The sequence below is a fragment of the Perca flavescens genome, chromosome 23 (genome assembly GCF_004354835.1).
Source record: "Perca flavescens isolate YP-PL-M2 chromosome 23, PFLA_1.0, whole genome shotgun sequence".
Classification (NCBI taxonomy): domain Eukaryota; kingdom Metazoa; phylum Chordata; class Actinopteri; order Perciformes; family Percidae; genus Perca; species Perca flavescens.
The window spans coordinates 13,445,204-13,460,669 of NC_041353.1; the positions used below are offsets into that span (position 1 = coordinate 13,445,204).

Below are 15,466 nucleotides of genomic sequence, written 5' to 3' on the forward strand. Positions count from 1 at the left end.
CAGTTTTATGGTTCATATTCCTTATCAGAGGTCTTTTTACAATCAGTTGAGGAAACATGCCAATGTGTTAGGCAATATGACAATACAAATGTATCTATTCTATGATTTTGCCACACCATCTATAGCTTATTTATAGAAAATGAGCCATATTGGATTTGAATATAACATTTGAATCTGTGTAATGAAGTGCTTTTATTAGGTAATGGTAATAATAGACATGATCATCTGGTTATTTTATGTATTAACAAACTCTCAAATATTTTATAAATAAAACTCCATCTGATAAATAAGATTGTGTGATAAGATTGAACCAAAATTTGATTACAATATCACAAAATAAAATTGTATTTAGTTTGCCCACCTCTACTTGTGAAAGGGAAATATTTCAATGTGACACACTAAAACAAATGCAACAAAATATTAATTTTGGTGGTCTTCACATAAAGGGTCACGGCTACATCTGGCTTCTCTCATATGCAGTAATGGATTTTCAGATTTTTGCGACGATTATTATGCTGCGGCAGAAGTAATTAAAAATATCCACTGTATAGCACATGTACAGTAGCCTATAGCTGTCAAAAAATTGACATGCTGGACCACAGTTTGTCTGGGAAGAGACAGATGCAGTCTTTTCATCAGTAAGCTGCATTTTGTTGTTCAGACAAGGAAACTTGATCCAAAGCCTACTTCAGAAAGTGCAAATCAGCAGTGACAGTTTACTCATACATTACATATAATTCATCAACACTTCAACAAGCAATGTGTCAACAAACATCCACCTGACACTTTACATGCTGGCCAAGTGCACACGCATGCATGAGTGAACTTGATTTATAGTGGCAAAATGCCCGCTGAAATAATGACCTGACAGTGCTGCTCTCAGGTGCGCTGACAATAGCATCCATCAAACTCAAAACAAACTCTTATCTTGTTAAATGCTGTACAACTGAGCAGCCTATTGCATTTCTGATGTAGGAAGCTATAAAAAAAAAAAAAAAAAAAAACTATACCAGTCAATACTAAATGCAAACTATTCCAGCAGATCAATCAGCCTCTGGTGGGGAGATGGATATAAGGCATCACTTGAGATGCAAGAGTGATAAGCTCAACGTGGATCAAGAAGGTCCATATAGAAACACTGCAGGGATATCATACAGAATATAAGCAGTTAATATAAGGTCACTGTCAACTCACTGATGACAACACAGAGATCAGTGATCATTATTAAACGTGATTTTTACTTCCATTACACGCACCTCGACTGCTTCCACTTTCAGCTCCCCGTTTTATTTCCATTTAGAAGCAGACAGAACAAAAACGAGCAGATGTCCCCCTCGGGTTGTGGCGATCAGAAAAAAATATTAGAAAGCCTAATAGAAGAGATTCGGCTAATTTCTGATTCATGAAACATTAATCGCCGATTGCCCACCAACACAAACGCGAGCGCAATTTTGCAGGAAGCATTGACAGGCTCTTGTTTTTAAATCTCGATTTTGGGAGGAGAGACAGAACAAAGGTTTCTGGTCTCATCCGCCTCAGTCCAGATCCCGGCAAGCCCTCTTTCCGGGTTGGCTGACGAAGACCGGATCAACCAGGCAATGTAGATTTTACAACACTAGATGGCGCAATTGGCTTTCCATTTTATATTAACAGGCCACAAAAAGAAGCCAGAAGAAAAAGTCTAGCGTCTAGCGTCTACTTATAACCTGCTTATAACTATAACGTTACTTATTTAAGAGAGTATTTGTTCCAAAGTTCTTAGTAGTTTTGCTTGGCCGCGGTAGAGCAAAATCTGACCGAAATGTAAAGATAAATCCAGCAGCACCTGGATGCAGCCGCAGCGGCCACCGCTATGATTGGGTCGTGGTGTACAAGAAACGCCCACTTTTTTCTTCTTCTCTTTTATAAAGTCTTGATGTCGACGTTACGTACACATTCTCCGGTACAGTAGGTGGCGGCATGCGCCAACGATGGTTTGTAGTCCACCATGAAAAATAAAACAGAAGAAGCAAAACAAAATGGATGCTTGTTTTGAAAAGGAGTTGTGCGAGGAGGTCCGCCGTTACCCACAGTTATATGATTCGTCCAAGTACAGAGGCCACCGAACGACGTCGAACGCCTGGCAACAAATCGCTCAAACGCTTGGGAGAAGTGAACTAATCTGCCGTCAAAAGTGGAAATGTCTGCGAGACAGATACGTAAAGGCCAAGAAAAAGCTAAAAGGCGGGAGCGGCAAAGCAAGCCGAAGTGCCACTGCCTACATTATTTCCATGTTAGATTGGCTCTCTGGCTTCATCAACCGTGGTGCCACAGAGGCGACGCGGAGCGTCAGTTGTAGTAGGCCCGAAGAACCTATACAATGCGCGCCACCGATAAAAGCGCGCAGCTCTCCGCCGAACGCGGAAAGTATGTCCGAGTCTGAAGAAAGAAATCCAACAAAAAAAGTATACTATTTGACAAGTAAATTATCTTTTATATACATTGTCTTCTAAATAATAGTAATGGATTACAGCTGTCCATCATACTTAACAGTCACAAAAAAACATTCATCTGCAGCCTATGGAATTTCTTGGATGTGGACAAACATGAATATGTTGCTATTTTGAGAATACTTTGAGTCAAATCACCAAACGTTTTCTGGTTCCAGCTTCTCAGATGTGAGCATTTGCTGCTTCTCTCATTGTAGACTAAACATCTCTCTTTAGGTTTTGGACTGTTAAGGGACAAAAATACAGAAACAGTTTGAAGTTTCCAAGTAATTGCAATGGCCATTTCACTATTTTCATATATATATATGTATATATATATATATATATATATATATATATATATATATATATATATATATATATATATATATAAATAAATAAATAAATAATCATTTTGAAAATAAGGTTTAATCAACCATAAAAAAATAATGTATTACTGCCCTAACATATTCACTGGAATTGTTGTAATGGGTGCCCCTCATTTCAGAGCAGGGTGTTGTTGAATGTGTTGAGAGATGGAACATAATATTATTGTGCATATAGTATATAAGGTTTGAGACTGGTTAATAACTGATGTTTATCTGTTTCTCTGCATGCATCTACTGTTAGATCCTCATCTCCCTCTGTCATCCGTGCGCCTCCTGGTTCCTCCTCTGAGGTTGATGTCAGCCTGTATGTGGCAGGTGGCCCAGGAGCGGAATGTAGACCAGTATGACAAACTGGCCGAATTCATCACGTTGGTGACAGAGATGGTCCCAGAGCTTCTGAACTACAAACAGAAGACTCAGCTGATCCTGGGACTGAGAGCTCGGGTTAGTGAATGGAGGTATTATTCAGACTATTTGTGGGCATCTTTCACTGTTCTTTTGTCTTGTATTATCAAGCAGTCAAAATGGAGTCAAGAATTGACATACATTTTATTTCTATGGGTGGCCTTCTCAAGGCCTAAGTAAATACATCCATTGTCTAGTTGTCAAAGTATAATTTTGAAAGTTAAGCATGATGTTTTGATTTTGTGTTTTTCAGCTCATCCTTGAGTTATTAAAGACGATGGATAAGGTTGACTGTAAAGCTATCCAGGATCATCTTAACAGTTTCCAACAGACGACAACAAACCTCATGCAGGAAGAGGTGGGTAATGCTGATGACAGGATATTTTACATGAAGACACAATGTCTCAGTAGCTTTAGATGTCAAACAGATCTTTCTGCCAGAGGACAGACAATAGCCTTTAGGTTTTGCTACTTACCCTGAAAGTTATTTTTATTTATTTATTACAGATGCAGACATTTATAAGCTGTTAATAAGTAGGAGAGACATTTAAATGTAAAACTGATAATGAATGCATGTAAATAAATTTACCTGGGCTTTATGACAGGACCCAGATGGAGAGGTGGAGACTTCAAAGTCAGCATTTGTGGACCTGGTTCAAACATTGCTTGAAGACCAATCTGAAAAAGAGATTTTTTTCAAGGTGAGTTTCACCCTAACATTTGTTTTAAGTTTTTCAATTGTTAAAGCCATTAATATATGCCTCCACCTCATGAGTTTATCTTCTGTATATTTCATATATGATTTTTATATCTTTTTTTCCCCTGTTTTTTTCAATTTTTTCAAGGTGAGTTTTACTAAACATAAGTCTTTAAAGGTGCTCTAAGTGATGTCACGCGTTTTTTAGGCTACAACATTTTTTTGTCACATACAGCAAACATCTCCTCACTATCCGAGAGCTGCCTGTCCCCTGAACACACTGTAAAAAGAAAAAAAGTGGTCTCTGTAGACAGCCCAGGTTCCACAAACTGCAACAAAAACAAACCGCACCACGAACCATAACAAACAAAGTGTTCCAGCCAATAACCGACAAGAAGGAGTTGGTTGAGCCATCACCGCAGCAGCGTTGGCTACTTCCACAATGCGCGTTCATGACTCAACCAACTCCTTCTTGTCGGTTATTTGCTGGAACGCTGTTATGTTTGGTGGTGCAGGTTGGCGCAGTTTGATTTTGTTGCCGTTTGTGGAGCCTGGGCTGTCTACAGAGACAGTGTTTTTTTTACAGTGTGTTCAGGGGACCGGCAGCTTGCAGATAGCGAGATCTTTGCTGTATGTGACAAAAATGTTGTAGCCTAAAAAACGCGTGACATCACTTAGAGCACTTTTTTAAAATGGTTAATGTTATTTGCATCTACCTAAAGGTTGTTTTATGCTTCTGCGTCAACTCCACACCGCAGCTACGTAGTCATGACCCTTTCAGAGTTCTGCGTCGGGGTTGCTTTGCATCGTGGTGCATTTCACCGCCATAACGCTAGGGGGTGATAAGTCTGAGGTTATTTGCGAGGTGTCTGCCAGCCAGTTTAAAGTATGTTAGCAAGCAAACTAAAGCACAACTGCCCACAAAGTACTGCTTGCTGGTGACGTGCTAATTTCAAAACGTTACTGACATATAGACAAACTGATAACCCTGTCATTGTAACCAAAATATGTCTCAGTTTATTTGCAAAGCTTATGTCAGTGAACTAGCATGTTGCTACTCCCCACAGTAGGCTGCTTGAAACGGGACGAGTTCACCAATCACAGTCCACAGTCGCCTCAACGCAAAGTTACACATTTTTGGAGGTGCGTGTCGAGCTATGGCGGAGGGCTCGGAGGGGGGTTTGCGGTGACACAGAGGGGTCTGCGGGGGTACGCCGTCGATTCGACGCAGAAGCATACATCTACATTCATTCATCTTCTTCATAATTCATACATGATTTTTATATCTTTTTTTTTCCTGTCTAAGGAGGTCTTCTCAGTACAGTATGGAGCTTGTTTTGATAGAGCGCTGCGGATTCAGGTGTGGGAGTTCTTCCACCGACTGGAAGAGTTCCTCCCAGTTCCACGTTTTTCACAGGTAGGCAGCAGGGTGAAGATAAAGTGACCTTCCATCCACTGGTTCCCTAAATGCTGGCTGGTGATTTATGTCGGTGTAATTAGCCATTGTTAAATAACGTCAATCCACATAGCAAAAGATGATCTTGGAAGAAGGAGCAGCAGTTTGTGTTTAAAATCCACTTCTTCTTTTTCAGGTGTGCTCCATGTTTGACATTTCTTCTCTTGACGAGGAGTTTGAGCAGTTTCTCTCTGACCCTGAGGATCTGAAGAGGATTTTGCTGCACCAACAGAAGCGACAAAAGTTGACTAAAAGTATGCATCTGTTAACCCTTAGTATTTTATTTCTAGAATATAAAATGGCTGAGTTTAATAGGTAATCTGGATTTCCAATTTTCTGTTTAATAAAGTAAATAATTAGTGAGTAAAAATGTATCCGTGCATCCATAATATGAAGGAAAGGAAGAATAGGTTTTTTTCTTAATCTCTGACTTTATGAATGACAGCCGGTGGAAAAAAAAAGAATATTTCCAATATTCTGTATTGATTTCTCTGTTATGTCCATTTACTCTGGTTCTGTTAGTGCTGCATTCCTGCTTGACAAACCGCACCACTCTGGTGCCTTTTAACATGAATGTTATCTGTTTCTCTGGTGAATTCACCTTCATGTCAGACACCATCCTCTCCACGCTCGCCTCTAAACAGACTTCAGCGACATCTGAAGATCAGGATCAAATAATGGATCAGGGAGAGGGCAAACAAGGCACTGGGAAATCACAGGGAAGAAATCAAGAGAAGTCAGTAGAGACGACAGTGAAGCAAGAAAACAGCTGGAGAGCAGAAGATATTTGTGAGGATGATGAAGAGACTGACAACAGTTCCACTGAACCAAACTGTGGGCTGCCTGAGTACGGGCTGTCACCCCTCACTTCCTCTCCACGTTCAGAAGAAGCTGCTGAGCCAGGCGATGGTGGTGAGCATCTCTTTCATTGTATTGGATATTTAAAAAAAAAAAAAATAATTCTTACGAAAGTGTTTGATTATACTGGTGTGTTTTATTGACTCATTATGACAAGAGCAACATAACTTAGCTAAAGATTGTGAAGATCACCTGTAAGTTTAAAGATGAGCTTGGTTATTTTGCTCCTTTGCATGTAATACAGATTCTGTTGAGTGATATATCACTAATTCTCTTGTTTCCTGTTGCCAGAAACAGCTGTTGAAGCCACCACCCAGACACCCAGATGTTCAGTGGATAAAGTGAAGGAACATCTGGATCTGAGGAGAAACAAGGAACCATCAGAAGAGAGCAGGATCCAGTCCTTGACAGGAGACAGAGCCGATGTCTCTCTTGCGTTCAGCGAGGACTCCGTAAGATCCAATGAAAACACACTGGAGTGTGGCAAGACTCTTTCATCTCCTCCCACCTTGAAACAACATCCCCTTGTTCACACTTCTGCACGACATAAGTGCACTCAGTGTAACAAGACATACAAATGGCGCTATCACCTGGAAGACCATTTATTTACTCACTCTAAATCGACAGTTTGCAGCCTTTGTGAGAAGAGATTTAGTTCTCAATCTTTACTTAAAGCTCATCTGCGTCGTCACAGCAGAGAGAGGTCATTTGCCTGCTCGTACTGCGACAAGCGGTTCTTGACAAAGTCAGTTTTGAAGTACCATGTGCGCATTCACACCGGTGAGCGGCCGTATGCCTGTACTTTTTGTGACAAGAGATTTACTTCTCAAACTTTACTTAAAATTCACCTGCGTCATCACAGCGGAGAGAGGCCATTTGCCTGCTCGTACTGCGACAAGCGGTTCTTGACATGGTCAGTTTTGAAGTCCCATGTGCGCATTCACACCGGTGAACGGCCGTATGCCTGTACTTTTTTGTGACAAGAGATTCACACAGCCGTATATGCTCACTGTGCACATCAGGATTCATAAGAAAGAGAAGCCGTATCTGTGCAGCACATGTGGTATGTCTTTTCGTAGCTCTGGGGCCTTGCTGGTCCACACACGCACGCACACAGGGGAGCGGCCTAGTCAGTGTGACATCTGTGGAAAAGGTTTTGCCACAGCCATACAGTTGACACAACATCGGCGATACCACACAGGAGAGAGGCCATATTCTTGCTCACAATGTGACAAATCGTTCCACCAGAGTACAGGACTGAAGAGACACATGAGGACACACACGGGAGATAAACCTTACCAGTGTTTAACATGTCACAAGACTTTTTCTCAAAAATCCAACATGAGGATACACCTCAAGGTCCATAAGAAATTCTAGCATGCTGTTGTGATTTTTAGAGTTTATCTGTAGTCCTAAAGAAAAGCCTGGTTTATTTTACGCCAGGATGTGCTGTTTTGATGCATTTTCATGTCAGTAAATCACCCATGTGTATGTATTTTAATATATGTATGGACAAAATATTACACGGGGCATTTTCAAAGTGTACTGTAAATGTTTCCATTTGACATAAAATCAAGATAAGTCGTTTTTAGAGGAAAATTGTAATTTCTTTGACAATATGTTTACTGTGTGTGTGTGCGCGCAACTTCTTGCTAGGCTCTTTGCTTTCCATTCTCTTCAAGTCAGCAAAAGGCCAAACGAGATGTTAACTTTTCATTGGTCTGCAGATAGACACATGTAACACAGTTATAACTGCAATGCTTAGAAGTGCCACAAGGCGCTGCCTACCTTTGTTATTGTTATGATGCACTAGTGTGTAGACACGCGCTGCAGCAGTGTTCTCTCCTCGGACCATTGCCTGTAAAATTAATAACAGTCTATGCATTGGACTGACCCACATCACGAGAGACTTCACTTAAGAGTTAGTGCAGGTTATCCTATATGTTCTACTGCTCATGTATGATAGGTAAATATAGCGCAGTGGAGACCTGGCATTGTATGGTCCATGTTGTAGAATAAAGCATCAGTGTTGAAGCTCCGTTCAGTTGTCTGTGGACTCTTTGAGCTCATCGACTATCTCTGAGCTCCGGCTAACTGAGCAGTTAGCTCAGTAAAGAGCTAGCTAACGTTAGCACTAACGTTAGCTAGCTCTTTCCACCTACACCAACATACTCCACTTCAGTCCAGTTGGTGGCGTATGCACCTCCAGTTGGTTTGCCAAGAAGAAGACAACAAAAACAACATGGGTGCTAGTTTTGAAGAGAATTTGTGCGAAGAGGTCCGTCGTTACCCACATTTATATGATAGGTCTGTTAAGGAGTACAACGACAGAAAAGTCACCTTAAACTCCTGGCAACAAATCGCTCAAACTCTTGGGAAAAGTGAAACAGCCTGCCGTCAAAAGTGGAGAAGTCTGCGAGACAGATATGTAAAGGCCAAGACAAGGCGGAATTGCGGGAGCAGCAAAACCGGCCGGATTGCCTACATTATCTCCATGTTAGACTGGCTCTCTGGCTTCATCAAGCATCGTTCCACGGAGGAGACGCGGTCGCGGACCCTTAACTGTAGTATGGCTGTCACCGCGTGCACGAAACCCGCACAAGTACGCAGCTGTCCGTGGAACGCGGAAAGTATGTCCACTCAAATTCAAAGAAAAAAAAACAAACATATGCAACTGTTTGGATTATAATTTAAGTCATCAATATCAAGTTAAAAAAAAAATAATTCTGGTTCCATGTTGTGACTTAACAATTAACCGATTAGGTGAGAAAATAACAGTAAAACTAATTTGATTACAACACAATGTAGGTCCTAGTTTAATCTGAAAACGTTACTACTTTTAAAAAACATTTCAACTAAAAATGGATGCAGTCACAATCATTTGAGCTCTGCTGGTCTTTTTTCCTCTTTAAACATCTCATAACATTTTCAATGCAAATAAAATGCATTTAGCATATTCATCATTTATAGTTGGTCAAATCAGATTACCCTTACAAAAACACCACTGGCACAAACTACAGGTGTACTGTGAGTTCTACAACCTGCAGGATGCTTTTTCTTTTGTGTCATTTTTTTGTTGTTGCCGTTTTGTTAATCAAAGGCCACATGGAGGACTTTGTAACGCAAGAAGATTACTGAAAATAATCATCTTCCATTTTTGATGTATATAAAATAAATAAAAACCATTATACATAAAGCATCATTAAACAACACAAATAACAGTCACCATTAACTAAACTGGCAACCTGAGGAGGAATTTATATTGATAAACAGTAGAACATAGTTGGTATTTAGAATTCAAATCAAATTTGACTTACAAAAACATGCCGGCAGAATTAATGGAAAGTTTCATAATTTTAAAATTGCCATATGTAATTATGTAAACTAACTGACTAAAATCTAATTGCACATTTTTTTCAAATGTAATTGAGCTAATTATGATTACGTATTTTCTGATCTGATTATGTAATTGTGATGACATGTATTCCGTTACTACCCAACCCTGTCTACAACATATATCCTATTTACTGTAGTTACTGAAATGGATGTCCCTATTCTAGAGCAGGGTGTGGTTCAATGTGTCAGAAGATGTAATACAACTCATAATATTATTGTGCATATAGTCCAGGATTTGAGACTGGTTAATAACTGCTGTTTATCTGTTTCTCTGCATGCATCTACTGTTAGATCCTCATCTCCCTCTGTCATCCGTGCGCCTCCTGGTTCCTCCTCTGAGGTTGATGTCAGCCTGTATGTGGCAGGTGGCCCAGGAGCGGAATGTAGACCAGTATGACAAACTGGCCGAATTCATCACGTTGGTGACAGAGATGGTTCCAGAGCTTCTGAACTACAAACAGAAGACTCAGCTGATCCTGGGATTGAGTGCTCGGGTTAGTGAATGGAGTTATTATTCAGACTATTTGTGGGCATCTTTCACTGTTCTTTTATCTTTTATTATCAAGCAGTCAAAGTGGAGTCAAGAAATGAAATCCATTTTATATCTATGGGTGGCCCTCTCAAAGCCTAAGTAAATACATCCATTGTCTAGTTGTCAAAGTATAATTTTGAAAGTTAAGCATGATGTTTTGATTTTGTGTTTTTCAGCTCATCCTTGAGTTATTAAAGACGATGGATGAGGTTGACTGTAAAGCTATCCAGGATCATCTTAACAGTTTCCAACAAACGACAACAAACCTCATGCAGGAAGAGGTGGGTAATGCTAATGACAGGATATTTTGCTACTCACCCTGAAAAAGTTATTTTTATTTATATCTTACAAATGCTGACATTCATAAGCTGTCAATAAGTAGGAGAGACATTTAAATGTAAAACTGATAATGAATGCATGTAAATAAACTTTACCTGGGCTTTATGACAGGACCCAGATGGAGAGGTGGAGACTTCAAAGTCAGCATTTGTGGACCTGGTTCAAACATTGCTTGAAGACCAATCTGAAAAAGAGATTTTTTTCAAGGTGAGTTTCACCCTAACATTTGTTTTAAGTTTTTCAATTGTTAAAGCCATTAATATATGCCTCCACCTCATGAGTTTATCTTCTGTATATTTCATACATGATTTTTATATCTTTTTTTTCCATGTCTAAGGAGGTCTTCCCAGTACAGTATGGAGCTTGTTTTGATACAGCGCTGCGGATTCAGGTGTGGGAGTTCTTCCACCGACTGGAAGAGTTCCTCCCAGTTCCACGTTTTTCACAGGTAGGCAGCAGGGTGAAGATAAAGTGACCTTCCATCCACTGGTTCCCTAAATGCTGGCTGGTGATTTATGTCGGTGTAATTAGCCATTGTTAAATAACGTCAATCCACATAGCAAAAGATGATCTTGGAAGAAGGAGCAGCAGTTTGTTTAAAATCCACTTCTTCTTTTTCAGGTGTGCTCCATGTTTGACATTTCTTCTCTTGACGAGGAGTTTGAGCAGTTTCTCTCTGACCCTGAGGATCTGAAGAGGATTTTGCTGCACCAACAGAAGCGACAAAAGTTGACTAAAAGTATGCATCTGTTAACCCTTAGTATTTTATTTCTAGAATATAAAATGGCTGAGTTTAATAGGTAATCTGGATTTCCAATTTTCTGTTTAATAAAGTAAATAATTAGTGAGTAAAAATTTATCCGTGCATCCATAATGTGAAGGAAAGGAAGAATAGGTTTTTTTTCTTAATCTCTGACTTCATGAATGACAGCCGGTAAAAAAAAAAAAAGAATATTTCCAATATTCTGTATTGATTTCTCTGTTATGTCCATTTACTCTGGTTCTGTTAGTGCTGCATTCCTGCCTGACAAACAGCACCACTCTGGTGCCTTTTAACATGAATGTTATCTGTTTCTCTGGTGAATTCACCTTCATGTCAGACACCATCCTCTCCACGCTCGCCTCTAAACAGACTTCAGCGACATCTGAAGATCAGGATCAAGTAATGGATCAGGGAGAGGGCAAACAAGGCACTGGGAAATCACAGGGAAGAAATCAAGAGAAGTCAGTAGAGACGACAGTGAAGCAAGAAAACAGCTGGAGAGCAGAAGATATTTGTGAGGATGATGAAGAGACTGACAACAGTTCCACTGAACCAAACTGTGGGCTGCCTGAGTACAGGCTGTCACCCCTCACTTCCTCTCCACGTTCAGAAGAAGCTGCTGAGCCAGGCGATGGTGGTGAGCATCTCTTTCATCGTATCTGATTTTCTGATAATGTGAAAAAAAATATAATATCACTAATTCTATGGTTTCCTGTTGGCAGAAACAGCTGTTGAAGCCGCTTTTCAGCCATCAGAAGAGAGCAGGATCCAGTCCTTGACAGGAGGCAGAGCCGATGTCTCTCTTCCATTCAGCGAGGACTCCGTAAGAGCCAATGAAAACACACTGGAGTGTGGACAAACCTTTGCGTCTCGTTCCACCTTGAAACATCCCCTTGTTCACACTTCTGCACGACCATTCAAGTGCACTCAGTGCGACAAGACCTATAAACAACGTAAAGACCTGAACTCTCATCTTCATTTTCACTCTAACCCTAAAGCCCATACCTGTAGCCTTTGTGAGAAGAAATATCATTCGAAGTATGCGCTCAAAGCTCATCTGCGTCGTCACAGCGGAGAGAGGCCATTTGGCTGCTCGTACTGCGACAAGAGGTTCTTTAATAATGCAATTTTGAAGTCCCATGTGCGCATTCACACCGGTGAGCGGCCGTATGCCTGTACTTTTTGTGACAAGAGATTCACACAGCCGTATATGCTCACTGTGCACATCAGGATTCATAAGAAAGAGAAGCCGTATCTGTGCAGCACATGTGGTATGTCCTTTGTTAGCTCTGGTGCCTTGCTGGTCCACACACGCATGCACACAAGGGAGCGGCCTCATCAATGTGACATCTGTGGAAAAGGTTTTACCAAAGCTACGCCATTGACAGAACATCGGCGATTCCACACAGGAGAGAGGCCATATTCTTGCTCACAATGTGACAAATCGTTCCACCTTAATGCAGGACTGAAGAGGCACATGAGGACACACACAGGATATAAACCTTACCAGTGTTTAACATGTCACAAGACGTTTTCTCAAAAATCCAACATGAGGATACACCTCAAGGTCCATAAGATCATTTAGGAATGTATATTTAGTGATAAAGAAAAGCCTGGTTCATTTCTATGCCAGGGCACACTGTTTTGGTGGATTTCCATGACAGTAAAACACCAACATGCATGTAAATATGGACTAGGGGTCTCATTTATAAATGTAGCGTACACACAAAACACACAAAGCTTGTGATTTATAAAAACAAACTTGACAGCAGAATGTACGGTCCTCCACACAAACTCTGACCCATGCGTATGCACATTTTGGAGACAATGGGAATTGGCGACGCAGATGGTGAGGTGGTGAACTGATGTCAGACTGCAAAAGTAGCCTACATGTGGGAATAAAGATTACTCATAATATTTTCTAGTATTGATGCCTCACGCACATTTCTTCACTCCATGTCATCCACGTTATCATGAAGATTCAATTCAGCAGTGTTATTTGCGCTTGTACTGAGAGATACTTGTTCCATAAACACCTTGTAAAATCCAACTCAAATCTTAAATCATAATTCATTCTTAATATTTAATCGCCGTTGTCTCACAGTCACATTTGGCCTCATTCACCAACCGTTCTTACGAAGAAATGTGTTCTTAAACCCCTCTTATGCACTTTTTAACGAAGATTCTGACATTCACTAATGTTTTCTTAACTTGGATTTTTTTTCTTAGCTATGAACAAAATCTACGAACACTCAAGAGCACTCTTACGCACATTTGAGTGATGACAATTTGCTCCAAATAATTGGTTACTGCATTTTATTTAATTCTACAGTCATTTACGATAGTGTTCTACTGTAATGTATTTCTGATCATTTGTTGAAAAAAAATCATATTATGCAAAAAAACTAACACTGCAATTTACATCAGCAATTAAACTGATTAAATCCTGCGTTATTTGGTGATTGATCGCGCTATTTATAGGGCCAAAATGCTGTGGTGGAATGTAACAACTAAAAATACTTCGTTACTGTACTTAAGTACATTTTTCACGTATCTGTACTTTATACTTAAGTAGACTCAATAGTGCATAGCCTACTTTTGACTTTTACGTAGTTACATTTTGCAGCAATTATCTATACTTTCTACTCCACTACATTTCTGCAATGTTCCGTTACATTTTCTGATCAGTTTCCCCCCTGCCAAAATGTCTTCCTGACCATCACACGTATGTCTCACCAGTGAAGTTTGGTTGCCGTAGATACTGTATATATTGGGCACCACTGATCCAAGCCGGCTCTGGTGCTGCAGAGCCCGGGCGCAGCGCCGCTGACCCTCGGTAATACAGCCTCCGGTAAAAGTGAAAATGAAAGTTTTTTTTTTTAAATTATTATTCCCGTTTTTAAATCATAGTTGCTATATCTATTTCTCTCCACAGCGTTGTTTACTTCTCCGCCATGGCTGCGTAAGACGCGTTCATATCTTATTTATTTGGCTGGACCTCTTCACATCTCCCATTTGCGCTGCTTCACACTTTATTTGCTTACTTGCATGGTTAAAGAAAATAAAACAGTCTTAAAATACATCCATAAATAAAACCAACCGCATGCCGATTCAAACAACACATTTCCGTTTTATGCTGGTTAGGATAGGAACTTTTTTTAACAGCCAGGCCTTGTTAGTGGTAGTGGACAACTTATACTTTTACTAAAGTAAATATGTCTTATTATTTGTACTTTTACTTAAGTACTGAGATTCAGTACTTCCTCCACCGCGACTCCGACAACCATCTCGGTGTGGAAACACAGGGCCGACGGCCGACCGTTGACAGAAAAGCCAGTCGAAATGATCAGTCTCCCCGTGTTGGTCCAAAAAGTGCCACAGAACACACCAAAAAGACGAGACGAGACGTAATACATCTCTATAACAGCAGGCGGCGCTAATCTGTATTGTTGCCCAAGAAATGAAAACCGGCAGCTGATTGGACGAACGCGTCACATGGGTTTGTTTTCTCCAGAAATTCAAAGCCAGACTGTCATGGTCATAGCAAAGCCGGTCTACAGAATTCTTTGGCCATAGACAGTATATAAGGTCGTGGCGGACATTCAGAATACAATCTCATATTGCACTAAAATAGTTCACTGAAACATGTTTCTGAAAACATTTTAAGCGTTGCTGAATCTTCATTTCAGCTCAACAAAGGTCAGTTTAAAAGATTTTCGTCAGATTTTGAGAGACACTAGTCACCTCATTCCGCTCGCCATTTCCGGGTGAGCCCCGACTGCCCTGCCGCCGACTGAACATATCAGGTGGGCAAAAATGAACGCTGACAACCCCCCAGACGGACGACGGCACGGGACACATCGAACAGACTCGAGTCACTGACCTCGCCAGACTGTCCAACGGCTGATAATCGGCCGTGTGTGTCAGCACCAACGCAGTCTCCCGCGGGGCGTTATCTTATGCTAATTAGGAACAACTGGCACGCGCTTTCAGTTACGTAGACGTGGGATTCATCAATCCTAAGAACACAGGTGCAAACAATTCTGCTGTTTAAGAACACGTCATGAATCCGACGTAGACTTTTCTTAGGGACTTTAAGAACATATTTAAGAGAAAACTTAGGAAGATAATGGTGAATGAGGCCCATTGTCCGCTACAGAGCG

The 15,466-nt window shown here is 40.6% G+C and overlaps 2 protein-coding genes across 9 annotated transcripts in view; one reads left to right on the forward strand and one right to left on the reverse strand.

The window, feature by feature from the left end:
* zgc:113263 (uncharacterized) overlaps window positions 1-15,466 on the reverse strand; it is a 33,178-nt gene that overhangs the window by 15,449 nt on the left and 2,263 nt on the right. The window contains exons 1-5 of one of the 7 annotated variants that reach the window (XM_028570491.1): window positions 11,630-11,913; window positions 10,636-10,724; window positions 8,062-8,131; window positions 3,852-3,940; window positions 2,628-2,713 (exon numbers count right to left, since the gene is read on the reverse strand). In XM_028570491.1, coding sequence (XP_028426292.1) covers window positions 2,628-2,713; window positions 3,852-3,925 — 160 coding nt within the window. In that variant the 5' untranslated portion in view covers window positions 3,926-3,940; window positions 8,062-8,131; window positions 10,636-10,724; window positions 11,630-11,913. Of the gene's footprint in view, window positions 1-1,256; window positions 2,353-2,627; window positions 2,714-3,851; window positions 3,941-6,016; window positions 6,301-8,061; window positions 8,887-10,635; window positions 10,725-11,629; window positions 11,914-15,466 lie in introns of those variants that run through there. The other 6 variants (XM_028570492.1, XM_028570494.1, XM_028570495.1 and 3 more) reach the window with 6 other exon arrangements.
* Window positions 1,938-13,330, forward strand: LOC114550049 (zinc finger and SCAN domain-containing protein 12-like). Of its 2 annotated transcripts, none has more exons than XM_028570503.1 (8): window positions 1,938-2,460; window positions 3,099-3,301; window positions 10,378-10,482; window positions 10,652-10,747; window positions 10,878-10,988; window positions 11,162-11,279; window positions 11,620-11,940; window positions 12,032-13,330. In XM_028570503.1, the coding sequence occupies exons 1-8, from the start codon at window positions 2,019-2,021 to the stop codon at window positions 12,886-12,888; spliced, it is 2,253 nt and encodes a 750-aa protein (XP_028426304.1). In that variant the 5' UTR covers window positions 1,938-2,018; the 3' UTR covers window positions 12,889-13,330. The 2 variants fall into 2 exon arrangements, with proteins under 2 accessions (XP_028426304.1, XP_028426303.1); XM_028570502.1 differs by having other exon boundaries at window positions 12,026-13,329.

Bases quoted from the DNA above. Each gene is read 5' to 3' on its own strand.
- LOC114550049 (XM_028570502.1), top strand. From the start codon at position 2,019: ATGGATGCTTGTTTTGAAAAGGAGTTGTGCGAGGAGGTCCGCCGTTAC. The intron at 10,748-10,877 runs GTGAGTTTCACC...TCCATGTCTAAG, and splicing joins AAAAAGAGATTTTTTTCAAG to GAGGTCTTCCCAGTACAGTA. The intron at 10,989-11,161 runs GTAGGCAGCAGG...CTTCTTTTTCAG, and splicing joins CAGTTCCACGTTTTTCACAG to GTGTGCTCCATGTTTGACAT.